The 17,345-nt window shown below is 40.8% G+C and overlaps 1 protein-coding gene across 13 annotated transcripts in view; it reads right to left on the reverse strand.

Moving 5' to 3' along the window:
- R3HDM2 (R3H domain containing 2) overlaps positions 1–17,345 on the reverse strand; it is a 173,504-nt gene that overhangs the window by 19,324 nt on the left and 136,835 nt on the right. For 7 of the 13 annotated variants that reach the window (XM_060762996.2, XM_060763001.2, XM_060763002.2 and 4 more), the window contains 6 exons: positions 16,390–16,562; positions 11,169–11,270; positions 5,944–6,186; positions 5,203–5,329; positions 2,918–3,153; positions 802–959 (listed from right to left, as the gene is read on the reverse strand). In XM_060762996.2, the coding sequence (XP_060618979.2) occupies positions 802–959; positions 2,918–3,153; positions 5,203–5,329; positions 5,944–6,186; positions 11,169–11,270; positions 16,390–16,562 (1,039 nt within the window). The remainder of the gene's footprint in view (positions 1–801; positions 960–2,917; positions 3,154–5,202; positions 5,330–5,943; positions 6,187–11,168; positions 11,271–16,389; positions 16,563–17,345) is intronic. The other 6 variants (XM_060763006.2, XM_060763000.2, XM_060763008.2 and 3 more) reach the window with 3 other exon arrangements.

Raw genomic sequence — 17,345 nt, forward strand, 5'->3', positions numbered from 1 at the left:
TTGAGAAATTAGGCAAATTTTGTAGAGCACCACACATTTGCCTTTGAGTTGAGACAAAAATACTTGCAAAATTTCTAAAGCTAGATATGCCCCCACAATGGCTAAGTAAATTAGACCTTTGAGTAACATGCTATTGTTCTTGCACAAAAGGAGAAAAATGGGACAAATGGGGGCCACTATATTCAGCAGACCTCCTAAAACAGGCTCTTTTGAGAAGGCTGTCCAACTTTTAAAGAATGCTTTCACCCCTGCAAGTTTTTAAAAACTGTGCTTTTACTGCAATTTTCTATTGAATTTTGTAAACGGCTTTAGATATTATCTCTTTAATAGAAAAGCTGCACAGAAATATTTTAAACACATTGCAACCCAATTGTCTCTGGCTCCCCGAGCTCTCATTTTATTTTTTATTTCTCCTGTTTCTATCCAATTTCTATCCAGCTTGCAAATAAACCCTCAAGGCACATTATTGTAAAAAATAAATAGCCAAACAGAATAACGGAATCAATTTCTTAACAAAATGAAAACAAACTGGTTCATAAAAACCAATCTACAAATTCCAAAAATTCCCAACCCAACTCAGGTAACATGCAAAAGAGTGAAAGTTTGGCATCAGAAGAAAAAGCCAAGAAACCACACAACACTCCATAATTTTCACTTGCTTTCTAAAGTGCAGCAGGGGTACAGACTTATAGATATCTTGAGAAAGAGATGATTTTGGGGAGTGGGAACAAGATGTCACAGCCATGAAGCCTCTGCTCCAAGCAGTCAATACCAAACATCCATCATAGCTTATGCTGTTACCTGGTGCCATTTTGCTGAGTAGGTGGGATAACACTGTAGTAGACTGGCATCCCCCCAGGTTGCAATCCTCCTTGAACAGACTGGTTTGCTGGTACCAGAACGGGCTGCTGAAAGGGCTGTTGGACAACACTCTGAGAATCATTAGCCACAGGTACCTGCTTGGGGAAAACAGAAGTGGGAAGGAGAGAAAGCCTATTACATGAGGGAATTATGACAAGATGGTTAATGGTGGTGATGAGCAAAGCTAGCTGACTTCAGATGCCAAAATCTGCAGGACCCTCAAGATTTGGCCTTTAAATGAAAACCATAACATTCATTTTTGGCAGGGGCACATATCTACTTCTCATAGTTGTGGAAACTTGATAGGGATTTCACTTGATGTGGAATGATAAAGGATATTTTATGTGCTGATGGAAGAGGACTTTATATTCAGTACGACAGCTCCTACGTTTCTTGGTATCTACCAGCCTTACTCTTTCCATTCTATTCTCTTTCCCCCTCTTTCCAAGGCTTCATGAATCCCAATCTATTTTACCAGATCTTATCCTAGTCCCTGACAAAGGCCTGAAGATAAATTTCCATATGGTTTAGCTCAAATAAATGAAAACTACGCATATCTCTACCTTCTTTTTCTTCACTGCATAATAATGTGCAAACATTTCAACAATTGCTGTACTTTGCCCAAGTGATTCCCTTAATACAGAAATGGTTGTGAGAAGTGGAATAATTTGGGCTGCTGAAATAATTAACGGCACAGTTGCTCGCCGTAAAATACATATTCACTCTTTGTAATAACAATACTAAAATGCCTGTATGGCACTGTGCAGCTAACTTGATAAAGCTTTCTTTCATGTTTTCTACCTGCTTCAAACAAATAAATGAACTGAACAATTGAGGCATTCAGATTATTTTTAACCTCAAAATAAGGGATTTTTAGACTCCCTTATTCACTCTGAATTTCAAAATCTTTAAAACAAGCAGTTACTACTTTTGCATGTTCTGAACTGAGTTCCTAACAATACCAATATGTATACATATTTTGTATATGTATACCAATATGTATACATATTTTGTATACATACTGCACTGGCTTCCAATGTGCTTCAAGGGCCAAACTGAAATGCATTTTAACCATTATTATTATTATTATTATTATTATTATTATTATTATTATTATGATAATAATAATAATAATAATAATAATAATACACTAATTTATATTTTGCCCTTCTCCCCTAGGGGACTCGGAGCGGATTACAGCATTTACATACATAAGCAAACATTCAATGCCTTTACAACCATATATAATGAGACACACAAAAACAAACAAAGGCAAAGGTTTCTCTTTTCATTCCCAGCTTCTGGTCCTGGTCTTAAACACTTGAGGGCCAGGTATAGGAGGGCCATCTCCATTCATAGTCACCAACCTGGACCCATAACGCATTAGCAGAGGCCTCCACCAAAGGCCCCAGCAAACAAACAAGGTGGGCACAATGGCAAAAAAACAGAGCTTTTTTGGTGGTGAAAACCTTTCCATTCTCTCATGCTCTTTAAGAACTGTTCTGGTGCATTTCAGACTTTACACTTTTATCTTGTTCCCTCTGGTTGCTTCCATCATGGGTGACATCTTGTGTTTTGTCATCTGTGGGTTTTTGGAAATTGAGATCTGAAATGTTTTGGTATTCTTTTTTAATTATTCCGAATTGCTTTAAGATGATGGGGGAGAATGGATATGAATATTTCAAATAATATTTTAAAATTAGGTGTTAGAGAATGTGGGCAGAATTACTCATTATAACAAAGAGGGGCTGCTGCCAAAAGCAGCAGTTCTGAATCATGGAAACAGCAGATAAGTTTTACTACATATCACACAAAATGGAATGCAAAGCCTTTGTATGGATCTGTTTTCCAGTTATCATTAGTTCCACCTCAAGAGCAATTAGTTCCATGAGTTATATCTCTGTCTTTTAAAAAGACCATCTGAGGATTCCGCAGAGATCCAAGTAACATGTGCAGAAATTGTTCTTGCCTTACAAGGTATCCTGTGCTAGAACAGCACAAATGCCTCTGTGACATTCCCCTACCTTACCAACATTCGTCATCTCTTGCGACTCACTTGATATGAAGGCAGTGGAGTGTACTGGACCATCAGGCCTTGCATCTGGCTGCCCATATTTCCCCGCTGATTGTTGAGGAGGTTCTGGCTTTGAGACTGCTGCACACTCATCATGCTCTGCATTTGGCCACCCATGTTGTTGCGCTGGTTGCTGAGGAGACTCTGGCCCTGGGACTGCTGCACTCCTATCATACCTTGGTACGTCTGTTGCTGGTTGGACATGATTGGCTGTAAACCTACAATGTGACAAGAAGCAGAAGGGTAATATACTTAATGATGGAGACCCACAGTGCCAAGTGCCCCAGTTTAGTGTTCCAGGCAACTAACCATATCCTCCTTCATTTCACTCTATTCCATCCTCCCAATGGTTTTCTGTCACTCTCCTGTACCATGACAGAAAGCATTCAGTCATCGCTGAGGATGAACAATCTTCAGTATGGTGTACTATACTTCATGGGTTTTTTTCTATTTTTTTCCCGACTTTTCCAAACACTAGGGTTCCTCTGAACATGCCAATAATGCTCAATATTCTCATTTTGGCTTCACAGACATGGCTTGCTATACATATATACCATCAGTGCACCCAGTACTAATCTCCTTTCAGTATTTTTGAAAAAATCAGACCTTGGAAAAGCTTCCTTTTTAGAGTTGAGCTCCTCAAACCCACTTACAAACATGCCCAGAGAATTCTTGGTGTTTTTTTGTTTTGTTTTTTGTGTTTTGCTTTCTAAATTACATGAACTCCAGAGTTTAAAGAGCTGTTACATTTTATTGATTGATTTATCCTATTTATTTAACCCATCTTTCTCTACCCCTAAGGGGACTCAAGGCAACTATTCAATGCCTTTGGACAACATACAGTTAAATTACATTTAAGTTAAAATTTAAAATTTAAATTAATGTTCATTAAAACATATAAAAACATTGCATTCACTATTAAAATCACGTCATCCACAATTCTAATCTGGAGCCATTCCAACAATTATTGCACCAATTCCATAGCTGTTATTGCACTATAGTTAATCTCCAAAGGCTTGATCCCAAAGCCAGGTTTTTACTTTCCTTCTGAAGGCTAGGAGGGAGCGGGCTGCTCTGATATAACTGTGGAGGGAGTTCCATAGCTGAGGGGCCACCACTGAGAAGGCCCTGTCTCTCATCGCCACCAGCCACACCTGCGAAGGAGGCGGGACCAAGAGCAGGGCCTCCTCAGACGATCTTAACCTCTGAGGTCAGAAGACATTAAACTGGGAAGGCACTAATGTTCAAGTATGATAGAATCTAAAGTATTAGATTTAGATGGAGGAGAGCTCAATTAAACATTGTTGCTGAGGTTTCAAAAGCAATTTCTTCAGCTGGGTTTGCAAATTTTGAAAGAACATCTCCTGTTATATCAAATTCTTGTTTGCGAAGAAGGTATGCATGACATATCTTAAGCAAATGAGCTTCCAGAAATTGAATACTGTTTGAACCATAGTCTATATTGCAATAATCATGTATCTACCATCATAAATGACAGCTGTGCCTTTAGCAGGTCCCCTCCCTCTGGACCATGCATGTACTATAGATTGTTTTATGCCATGATGACTCAGTGCTTGGTATTTCCCTTTTCTTTCCAGTGGCAGTCAGTGAGGGTTCAATGTAGGAAGTCATGATACCATGGCATGTAGCAATGTTGGGGAGGGGGGGGGGGGCAAAGAAGCAGCCAAACATATAGCATAATATAATGTTTGGTTTCTTTTTTCAAGTCAGCAGTGACTTAAAAACTGCAAGTCACTTCTGATGTGAGAGAATTGGCCCGGATGTTTTACCATCCTGTGGGAGGCTACTTTATGTCCCTACATGAGAAGCTGGAGCTGACAGACGAGAGCTCACGCCACGCCCTGGATTCGAACTGCTGACGACCTGCCAGCACAAGGGTTTTTAACCCATTGTGCCACCAGGGGCTCCTGCTTTAGATACTGAGTAGGTACCATAGAAAACCTAGTCCTTGTGCGCATAGGTGTTTTAATTCAGTTAGCAAACCCAGGCTTTCAAAGGTAATAATATTCTCAAGTACTGACAAAGCTGCTTATCCATGCCTTACAGCCAAGGTACCTTTACTATTTCAAAGATCTTTAGCATATAAAACTCCAAGCCCTATAAATAGGCTTACCTCCCAGCCCCCAACTCCCCGATCAACTCCAGGAAATGCCATGATAGCCTAGATCTCCCTAACAAAACTAAGTCACAGCTCCAACCCACATTCTCCTGTCTTCTTGGATTCACTGTGTGTGCTGCTCACTTACCAGGCTGCTGCGACTGCTGAGGCAGCTGTTGGCTGCGCTGTGGGCTGTAGGCCACCGGGTGAGAAAGAGGTCGGTATTGCTGGCTAGAGTTTGGGTACTGCCCAGGAGGGTAGTAAGAAACCTGAATCTGTTAGGAGGATAAAAGGAGTAGTCAATAAATCAAGGTAGAAAGCTGGAGAGCAGAACAGAGCAAAACTCCAATACTCCCAGCAAACAAGATACTCAAGAGCAGATAGAGGGTGCAAGGGGGTTGGTGCCATAGGGGCATTACAGGCAAACAGACCATCCCAAGGCAGACTTGTAACAAGGAATAATCAGGCCCTTCAGAGGACAGAACAGACACAATGTTTTTCAGAATGACTACTTCCACTCATTCAAAAAGAGCAAAGCAAAACCCTCTCCCATGCATTCCAGAATGTTCAACAGAGACATGGGGATTTCCCACTGAACAAGCAGCCTCTGGAAATGCCAGGGGTTTTGTCCTCCTTCAATTCAGCCTCCACAGCTGAGAAACCACTGTGCAGGCAATACAGAAGGGGATGGAGGGAGCACTGCAGGAGATATTTGCAAATTGGGCCTAATTCTTTCCTTTCCCCCAAATCCCAAGCTAATTAGATTGGACAAAATGCCTATATGACTTCAATACTCTGTCTGGCTTAAATTCTATTGGGAACAGATTTCTGTGATTTTGCTTTTTTTAACACTGCTTAAAAACACATACATCCACACCCTGTTACTTACTTGCTGGGGAGGCTGCATATAGCTTTGGGGCTGCAAGACCTGCTGGGCTGGTGCCGTGTGTCCCGAGGCGGAGTAGTTGGAGGCAGTGATTGGTTGCCCCGGGGAAGCCATAATGAAGCCCGTCTGCTGAGGATGCTGGGACATGATTGGTGGCTGGAACATGCCTGAGGACGGATCGGATGTCTCTGTGGAACCCTGGCGGCTGAGGCTGATTTGCCCAAAGGGGTTGCTGAGCTCATCAGCCTGTGACCAGAGGACAGGAGAAGCAGGAACTGAGTTAAATGGATCCCTGAGTTTTTTTCAATACCCATCACACATACACACACCCTCAAAAGAACTGCCACACTTCAAGGAAAATAGCCTCAAAGAACCAAGAAAACACTTAGGGTTATAAGGTGCATACAACAAAGCTAATGAAAATGGCCATGTGACCTAAGGCAGACATGCTGAAAATTTTTGCAAAAATCAGCTGAATCAGGAGGGATACCCAACAATCTTTTCAGATCTTTATTTTTTGTCCTGCCAAACCACGAGACAATGGAAGTTACAGAATTAATTCCGTCTTTACAACTAAGTATGATCAAACCTAAAAATCTAACTCCAGCCTTAACTCCTTCTCTACAAAACTCTACAAATTCATTGCTATCCCAAGTGATGATTAGTAGACCGGTGTTCTGCAAGACGTTGGTTGCTGGCTCACAGCAAATCTCCAAGAAAGAAAGAAACAGTTGCAGCCACTGGGTACATATATGGTACTGGTCCCTGGAACACTGAGAGAAAAACTCTGATCACAATAGTTTAAGAAGCACCAATCCAACTGGATGCATCAAAGAAAAAGGCAACAAAAGGAGGAAAGTGCTGTGTGATGCAACCCTTAAGCAGGTTACAGTGCTGTGTTCCTCTTGCAAGGCCCTCTTATAAAATAATCATTTAGAATGGCATTGGCAACTGTAAAGGGTCCAGTGGCCAATTTCTGGCTCTGACACTCCCTAGGAATAGGAGCCCCCAGTGGCGCAATGGTTAAACCCTTGTGCCAGCAGAACTAAAGACCGACAGGTCGGAGGTTCAAATCTGAGGGAAGCAAGCATGAGCTCCCTCTGCCAACTCCAGTTCCCCATGCGGGAACATAAGAAAAACTCCCACAAGGATGGTAAAACATCAAAACACCCGGGTGTCCCCTGGGCAACATCCTTGCAGACAGCCAATTCTCTCACACCAGAAGCGACTTGCAGTTTCTCAAGTCACTCCTAACACAGGAAAAAAACTCCATAGAAGCCATTCAGACTCCTGAAAATGCAGGGGATGGAGCCAGAAGCTCCATTTCCTGATTTTGAAAAAAAAATGCACTTTTATAAATGTTGAATAGTACACAACAATCTTGTAACCAATTTAAAAAGTGAGCTTTCAGAAGAGGCAACCCAAATTCCTTTCTCTATTTTGATGGGAGTTGGGCATAGAAATGTGGCCTTAACAGTATTAGAATCATTAAAGGTTATGAATTCAACACTGGAGGCCACACACAACCCAGGACCCCTTTTTACTCATCCCTATTAAGAATACTTTTACTGATCAAAGTAGTATGATTGTCCTGCAATACGCATCTGAGTTGTTATAATTTTCCATTGCTCACACTATCAATTAATGCTTCTTACTGTGGCAGTGACAAAAGAAGCAGAGGAATCTGCCACTGTTAAAGCTCAAGAATAATATGAAAACAGTAGCATCTGGGAAGGCATGAGAAGCAAAGTAACCTTTTCTTTATTTATAGATAAACCACCAGTCTCTAACCTGCCTGAACTGCCCCAAGACATGTTGATGCCCAAGGCAATCAAATGCAAGCAACGGTTTCCTTCATTTATCCATGCTGGGTACAATTCGAACTAATTTCAATGAGGTACAATGCCAAGGGATTGTGACTCATCCCAGAGATCTGTCCCCATTTTCCATCTGCTGTGTTCAGTGTTGCTCTAAGTCTACATGGCTTTAGGTAGGACCCTTTGGGAATCTGACTATGAATATGTTCCAGCCCAAAAAAGGAGGGTGAAATGTGTGTCTGAAAGAACATATCATTATCTATCTGATGTGTTGAACACATCTACAAGACTGCTGGAGGGGGAGATGTCAAAGAAAGAAACTCAGTGAGATGGGGCAGAATTTTCTACATACCAGATATCCAGAGATCACTCCAGAAATCTGTCTTCTGTAAGCAAAGAACTAGAGGACACAAGGTGCATCATGGAAAGATCCCTGCAAGATCGCATTCTTGGGTCCTTTAAACTATGAGACTGCAGCTCCCATAATAAGCAGCTAGGATTGATGGGAGTGGTTATCCAATAATATTGGGCAACCTAGCCTTTCCATACTCCTGTCTACACAAGTAAAGTGTGGTGGAAAGTAACACATATCATACATCCCAAGACTACGCCTAACTTGGAAGGCTTTCTCATCCCTCAAACTGTACAACGGTGAAAAATAAACTGTGCAAAGTGAGGAACAATGCAACCTAGGGCAAAAATCAAGATTAACGAATTACTGGACATCAGAGTCATATTCCGAAGCTCACTGTCTCCATCTCCTGTCCTGAAAAGGCATTCAGTGTTTTAAACAAACTGTTGCCAATACAAGGAGCAAACCAAAGGATCACATTCTCCTTAAAAGTCACTAACCTTGCACTATTGGATCAAGCAGACTAAGTGAACGAGTGCCACCTGGTGGTTGTTAAAGTCATGTATTGCTGGAATCCCCTTTGAGGTGTACTGCCTGCTATTTTGTAGAAGAATTCCACTTTCAACAAGTCTCTTACCAAAGCACATTTTAGGAGCAGTTAACAAGGCCATAAAAGTGGACAGTGTGTACTATAAAGTCCTGTATGGATTAACAGTTCAAAACATGCTGCTAGCAGTTCTGAAGGCCTCCTCACACTATTTCTAAAACCATGCTTGTCTAATTGTTCCTGTAAGTGAGCAACCAAATATATAACTCTCAGAAATCCCAGTCAGTTTACCAGCTGTTAGGATTTTGGGGAGTTGAAGGATAAAACGTGGGGATCTACAGGTTGAGAACCTCTGCCCTAAAGGTACCAGATCCCACCTGATCTTTGAAATTTGTCAGCTCTGCTTAGTGTTTGGATAGGAGGCTGACAACAAATGCAAAAAATTGCAAGCATAGCCTCTATTTCAGAAGAAGGAACTAGCAAAAGCACTTTTGAATATTCCTTGCCTAAGAAAACTCTATGAAATTTGTAGGGTTGCCCAACGTCAATGGATAACTTGAAGGCAAGCACACACAATATCTCAAGGAATCCTCAGCTTTCACAAGACAGCTCTGTAAACCCAAATTTCAAGCCAACAAGGTTAATGCAACTTCACTTATAATGGATTGGTACACACTATGAGGCAAGGTGAGGGGAATCTTTGAAATGGAGTGGGAAGGCTTCCCTCGGAAAGGAGTAAACAGCTATATTTTGGCTTTCCTGCTCTTAATTTTACCAAAAGAAAACCAACAGGAAAAACAAAAAGAGCACTTAGCCTGTGAACATGGGAATTTCAGAAACTGAAAGGGATTACTCCTAAAGCCCTGATTACTGGGGTTTTAGCAAAATGGGAAGAGATTGAGAAGGTTCTTTATACGTACTTTTCTCTAAAGTATGTTTTAGCTTCCATGCCAGTATCCTTTTGCATGCCATGTAGTGATGTTAGGGTAACAACATGGTGCAAACATTGCCAAGAGGAGAAAACAGACGCACGTCATCATCACTACCCAACAGGTATCCCCATGCCACTTTCATGCAACTACATGCAAGAATGGGCTCAATTCTGCAGCAGACCTTTTTGGATGGGGAAACTAACTTCAATACTGGGTTGCTGTGAGTTTTCCAAGCTGTATGGCCATGTTCCAGAAGAATTCTCTCCAGATGTTTTGTCCACAACTATGACAGGCATCCCCAGAGGTTGTGAGGTCTGTTGGAAATTAGGCAAGTGGATTTTATATATCCGTGGAATGTCCAGGGTGGAAGAAAAAACTCTTGTTTGTTGGAGGCAAATGTAAATGCTCCAATTGATCACTACCATTAGCATCAAATGGCCTTTCAGCTTGTTTTATGGCATTGAATAGTTGCCTATGTGTAAACCGCCTTGAGTTCCTTTGAGGGTGGAGAAAGGATGGGTAGAAATGTCATTTATAAATAAACATATAAAGTCTGGCTGCTGCTAGCTGTAGACAAGGCTACCTAGGGACCATCAAACACAGAGCCCAAATACGCATCAAGGAACATGAAAGGCCCTGCAGACTACTTCAACCAGAGAAGTAAGCCATAGAAGAGCACCTGATGAACCAAACTGGACACAACATATTATCTGAGAACATAGAAATACTGGACCACTCTGACAACCGTCATGCCACACTACAAGGAGAAGCCACTGAAATCCACAAGCATGTGGACAATTTCAACAGAAAGGAGGAAACCATGAAAATGAATAAAATCTGACTACCAATATTTAAAAAACTCCAAAATCAGGACAGTAAATAAAGAACAACACTAAAAAGGGGGACTTCCAGAGGAGAAACAATCAGGGCCAGCTAACATCTCCCAACAAAGGTTCCCCCCAGGCAGGAAGCAGTCAGGCTTTGAAGCTACACATGAAATGCTAATCAAGATGGCCGATTGCAACATTTACACTTGCCTCTAACAGACAAGAGTTATTTCTCCCACTCTGGACACACCACAGATATATAAGCCCAACTTGCCTAGTTTCCAACAGACCTCACAATCTCTGAGGATGCCTGCCATAGATGTGGACAAAACATCAGGAGAAAATGCTTCTGGAACATCGCCATACAGTCCAAAAAACTCACAGCAACCTAGTGATTCCGGCCATGAAACTTTAATATTTTACAGCTATGACAGTATTACTCTTTGAAGCCTGGAAAAGTTCAATGTGCATGTCCTTGAGCAAAGACATCCTGTAATCCACTCAACAATTTAGCAACTGGGTATTTATCACCTTATAAACAAGTGCCCTCAAAGTAAGGCTGTCCATCCAAAATTGAAGCTTTTTAAAAAAAAGATATTCCAAGGGACCACAAGCCTAATTTAAATAAGCATGATGTAGCACATCTTTTGTTAAGCAAAGCAAACACATGCCAAGCATTAAAAGTCAGAGAAAGAGAAAGAGCAAGAGAGGCAGGGAAAAGGGTGGACGGTGTACGAAGTTGGGTATTAATACCATGTTGTACTGCTGGGGTGGAGAGACTGGCAGGAGGACCTGGGGGCAGGAGCTTGGAGAGTATTGAACAGGCTGCGGAGAGGGCTGCAGAGCTGGGACCGGCTGAGGGAGAGGAAAGAGGAAGGGAAAGGAAGAAACAGGCATAAAGAAAGGGCGGAGGAAAGGGGGGGTGAGAAGAAAAGGCAGAACAAAGTTAGTCATTGTACATACAGACACCACCCGATATTCAGGTGTTTTTTCACCTATTTTAGAGCTAAACAAAAAGGAGAAATAGGTGCTCTGGCAAAGTTTGCAGGGTCCGAAAATAAGGTATACTCATTGCTGTCGAGTCTGAGATGCAATATGAAGTTGCATATTCCATCATAATCAGGTATGCAAAAATTCAGGTGCCCAGAAGCCCTTGGTATTTCATTAAAGAAATGTTCCCAAGACCCAAGAAGATATAGAGATCAGACAACAGGTTTCCTCGTCAAGCTGACTTCTAGATAATCTTTTAGGGAAGGAAACATCTCAAAACAATTGCAGGCCTGATCACAGCAATGACATAACATATAAGCACTGTGCTCTTCTAGGTGTGAAATTATGCCCCAAATACATTCATTTTTTAAGACCAAACTAGAAGGCATGGAAGTCTGTTTCTCTGAAGTGTTCAGTTCAATTTCCAGGTACAGTATGACCTCCATATCCATGGGGGATACTTTCTAAGAAACATATATCTTGTGGATACCTAAAAGCATGAATCCTATATTTTTACTATACTTAAATTGGAAGCATAATATAAAACTTCACTAGAGAACCAAGAGAGGCTCACAAATACATCCGGGGGTGGGGAGAGATTTCTGAATCCAAGGAAAAGGAGATCTTATTGTAGTTCAAAAGCCATGGTAACATGATGCACAGGAGATGCACCCAGAACCAGGGAGCCCCTGGTGGTGCAATGGGTTAAACCCTTGTGCCGGCAGGACTGCTGACAAAAAGTAGGTGGTTTGAATCTGGGGAGCGGGGTGAGCTCCCTTGTCAGCTTCAGCTTCCCATGCGGGGACATGACAGAAGCCTCCCACAGGATGGTAAAATATCCTTGCCGATGGCTAATTCTCTCACACCAGAAGCAACTTCAAGTCGCTCCTGACATGGAAAAAAAAACACCTGGAACCAAGGGAAGAAAAAAGAAAAGGAAGAGTTCCCCTGCAGGTATCTTTGGTATTTCTCTGTAGAAGATCAAGTGCCACACCTCATCTATACTCACATAAATAAGGAATGTGAGCAAAGCAATTGGACAAGAAAAAGTAAAGGGGTGTATTAAAATTATACTCTTTGCTTTCTTCTCCTAGCTAATAATAGAAAGGTCTACAAACTGAAATGCAAGGTGAGCGAAGTGTCCCTATTTCACATATAAATAAGATATACACTTTCACTATGCTGTTAATTTTTTAAATAACATTTTTACAGGGATATAACAGAATATAAAACTATCAAATTAAGGCTGTTGCTGGGGATAATTATATAATTCTTAAGTATTATAAAGTGCAACAGAAAATGGACAATTATTACCATTAATTCATGGCATAAGGCACACTTATTTTATGTGCTTTTCCTCTGAGTGCATGCACCTTCCTTTTCTGTACAATGGAAGCTTCTTTTTTCTGTACATGTATGGTTCTTAACAGGGCTCCACCTGCCCAATTCCCCAATCAACAAAAATGCATGTTTGTATATATGGCTGGGACACAGAAGCCTACAACTCAACTAATGTTTTTAATTAAGGAAGCTGTCCATAAATTTATGAAAACCTGTAATTTAGTGTGTGCTAAGATACACTTGCCACATTTAATGTTTCAATAGCACAAATCTCCACTTGAGTGCTCATCAAAGGTAATTGCCATGGCACAAATTTGAACTAATGCTAGGCAGGGTTACATTTGGTGTAACTGCACTATGTAACATGATTTTGGTTCCTGGGTTATAAATGTCATTTCCTAATTAGTTCTATCATAAAAACATGGAAAAAGTTTGTTTTTGCAGGCAATCCAGAAGCACACTTTGCTATAGTTTTTCAATGAATATCTCATTGAGACTCAACCAATTCAACAGAGCTTGTGGCAGCCACAAAAACGAAATAACTACTTTCAAAGTATGCACTGCATAATTAAACAGGAATAATGCTTTCAAACCAGCGACAGAAAATGTTTCAAATTTTGTTACACACTGTTATTATTTAGCTAAGTATCTGAATGTACACTAAGTAACAATCCAAGGTTTTGTTTTGTTTTGGGAAACAAAATATACTTGAAACTATGAGAGCTGGTTTTAAAGCCATAGCACACTATGATCATGGTTGGAAGGTCCTGGGTGATTCCTGGTTTGTTTCTTTGTTTTGTCTACGCATCTGTAGACAACAGCAACAGAAGTTGAATAAGAAAGCAAGCAAAAAGTTAAGTTCAATTCATTTTTCCTTTTCAAATCCTTATTCTTTCTCATTCTTGCTAGCAACTGTTTCTTTCCGCATCAGACTCATCCTTAAACACAAGACAAAGGAGAGTTTTCTTTCTAAGTCCAAACCACATGTTTACACTAAGATACCCATTTCATAGAAGGCAAACTTGTGATTCTCTGGGTAAAGATGCAACCCACAAACAAACACAAGCATAGGCAAAACACAAACATCCCATCAACAAAACAAAGCCACGAGACCTTTCCACTCAAAAAGCAACTCCCTTTGACAAAAATACATACAAAACATACTATGTAAAAACAAAGAATGGAAATACAGAGATCCCTTTCTCCAAAACAAAAAAAGTGAAACCACCAGAGACACACAGATACATACACCCTTCCCCAAAGAAAATATCTGGTTCGCAAGAAAACAAAGCTGTCCCACATGGAAAACAGTTCTTTAATGTTGGTAGGGTGTTCAGGATACTCTCTGGGTGCTTGCAGAAGAAGCAGAAGGAAAGGAATTGGCCACAGAAGTTGAAATTACTTGCCTCGAAGACATACGCTGCATTGCTCAATAAACTATGGTGAAAACAAATCTCGCTACAGTTCTATGTGCAACAGAATCACTGAATTCATCAGAGTTTATAGCCAAGCATGAACAAGAATGAAACCAAAGCAGTGATGGAAATGAGATCTGATTCTTTTAAGACTTTCATTTTCAAAAGTACTTTGAAGTACAAGAAATGTCACAACTATGTCCCTCATGATCCTGTTGACCACAATCTAACCAATATTATATGCCAGGACAAAGCTTTTTTTTAAGCAATTAATTTGTCATTGCTTTTTTCAAAATAGCATACTAATCTTACTATTTTGTGGTGGTACATTAGTAAGTTCAAAAATATAATTAATAATTGTAAAAGGACATGAACATCTTCCAACTCCCTATAATGTTTCTGAAGTAACAAGTAAATGGTGCACAATCCACTTAAACACACACACACCACTTCTTCAAGCCATCTCTAGTAATGTTTATCTATGATTCTGTTGATTGCTGTCTCCTGTGGAAGATACATACTATATCTTCCTTATAACTTCTCTATGGCTCCTGAGAAGTTATAAAAGGAGCTGCAGTCCACATGAAAACTACAGACAGACCACTTCAGACTTCAGATCACACACTTGCTTGCTCTTTTTGCTGGAAGAGATGTCCTGACCGGATGGCACAGAGTATTATCTCAAACATATATGAAACTGGACTGTTAAGTTTTGTACCTGTATATGCTGAACACATGAAGTTGTGAGTAAACCAGATACGGTATTTTTATCCAAGCCAATTTCATTTTTGTCTCTTGAGTGCATGATATAAAACAAGTTGTTTTATGGGAGAGTATATATATTTTGACCCACTGGTGGTGCAGTGGGTTAAACTGCTGAGCTGCTGAACTTACTGACTGAAAGGTTGGCAGTTCGAATCTGGAGAGCGGGGTGAGCTCCCACTGTTAGGCCCAGCTTCTGCCAACCTAGCAGTTCGAAAACATGCAAATGTGAGTAGATGAATAGGTATCGTCTTGGAGGGAAGGTAACAGTGCCCCATGCAGTTATGCTGGCCATATGACCTTGGACAATGCTGGCTCTTTGGCTTAGAAATGGACACCACCACTTGTGTATATTTTGGGGCACTGAAAAACACCTCTAAAGCTTTGCTGTTTTATGCACTGGTAAATCTCTGTTTTCCTAACAGATCAGAGATAACAGGTTATTCAATCTAACAACTGAAACAATTGCCTTGCATAATTATATCTGGTTGTATACCACAAGAGAAGATTCTACTCTAAAGGGTTTTTGACTCTTCTCTGAAAGGTCACGCTTTTCTAAAACATTATGATCTCCAAAAGGTGTTTTTTCCCCAAAAGATTATGAATGCCATTTTCCAGAACACTCAAACTGAGGCATTACCAATTTTTTACTTTAAAAGTAAGATATCGGGAAAGTTGTTAGTCCTCAAAGCAATGATTGAATTGTAATTTTTAAGATGTTAATTCCACATTCTGTATCACTGGATGACATGTTCAATTATGGAAAGAGTTTTTAATGGTTACTGTTTAACAATAGTAAATTACACACAAACAATTATGTAGGTGGCTTTGTGCTAACTGCTTGTCTCAGTCATTTTTATGCACACTGTTAGTCTGAATCTGCCAGATTTCCTTAGGCCTTTCCCATCATCATCACACAATGAATCCTCTAGAGCAGTGGTCCTAAATCATGTACAGCAAGGATAGGACCCTCCCCCTTGTTTTTTAAAAACTAGAGTTCAAGTTTCAATTCAGGAAGCAATTCAAGAGTGGTCTGTTTCAGAGGGCAGAGCTCAGTGATCTATTTGTGGTCAAGGTTTGACTAGGTGAGGCCAAAGCGAACCAGGGGGTGAAAATGCAATTCTTATCGAGTTGGAGATTTCTGCACCAAATATACAAAGCACGCGCTAACTCCATGCATGTCAACTGTAGAAAAAGCACCAGTGTAACAGTAATCTTCCCTTCAAAGCATAGCTTACCTCTGGTGCAACGCTGTCTTACTTGCAAAGAATAAATCAATTCTCCACAGAAAATTGGAGATAAAGACAGAAAAGGTCCATGGGTTGGATGGAGAATTTCTGGAACGCAGTTTGACTTCCTTGTTCTAACTTAGTACAGGAACACCAATGCTCCAAAACTTACATTTTGTGCCTAAATACCATTATGAAGAACTGTCCAGAAATTGGTGACATTGGAGAGTGACTCACCTGTGATATGATATGATTACTCATTGCTGGCTGTTGCTGGGGAGTGGGCGGAAGTGGTTGATGCTGCTGCTGTGGCTGTGGTTGCGGCTGCTGTGTAGCACACGGCAAGAGGCCTCGGCTAGGTGGAGCAGAGGAGACTTGGCCACAGACATCTGGGGCACCCAGTGACAGACCTTAGTAGAGAAATAAAATGTATGAAGGTGGTGTAAGGAAAGATAGTGTTTCAGTGCAGAAAGGAGAGGAACTAGTGCAAAACCTGGCTAGAAGGAATACTTCATGAACTACATAATTGTGGACTGGAATCCCAGATGTTTGCAGCCTCTACACATGTGTTGCTCACTGCCTCACTATATTATGGAGTTACATATTCTGAAGATAGATTGATGTTCTCTCTAAAACAGTGATTCTCAACCTGTGGATCCACAGATGTTTTGGCCTTCAACTCCCAGAAATCCAAACAGCTGGTAAACTGGTTGGGATTCCTGGGAGTTGTAGGCCAAAACACCTGGGGACCCACAGATTGAGAACCACTGCTCTAAAATGAATCCTGCTTCAGTTTAAACTCCAGGACTCTTCAACCTGTGATCCTCCAGGACTTCTGCTCCAAGAATTCCTGACCACTGGACAAGCTGTTTAGGGCTTCTGGGAGTTGGGAGACCTTAACATCCGGAGGGCTGCAGGTTGAAGAGACCTGGAAGCTTTACTGCATGGCAGCTATTCATTAACAGTTTCACTTACTATACTAAAACCTACGTTTGCATGAAAAGCACAACATAATGATAACTACCATCACCACAACAAATAATATATGTTTCAATTGTTTGTTTAACATCTATCTTTGGAAATATTTTTACCTACTCGATGATCTTCCAGCCATTGCAACTACCGGAGTGTTCATTTATATGTTTTGCAGGGACATTCTTTTCATGGTATACATATCTACCTATTTCAGACCA

This window comes from Anolis sagrei, chromosome 2 (genome assembly GCF_037176765.1).
Source record: "Anolis sagrei isolate rAnoSag1 chromosome 2, rAnoSag1.mat, whole genome shotgun sequence".
Classification (NCBI taxonomy): domain Eukaryota; kingdom Metazoa; phylum Chordata; class Lepidosauria; order Squamata; family Dactyloidae; genus Anolis; species Anolis sagrei.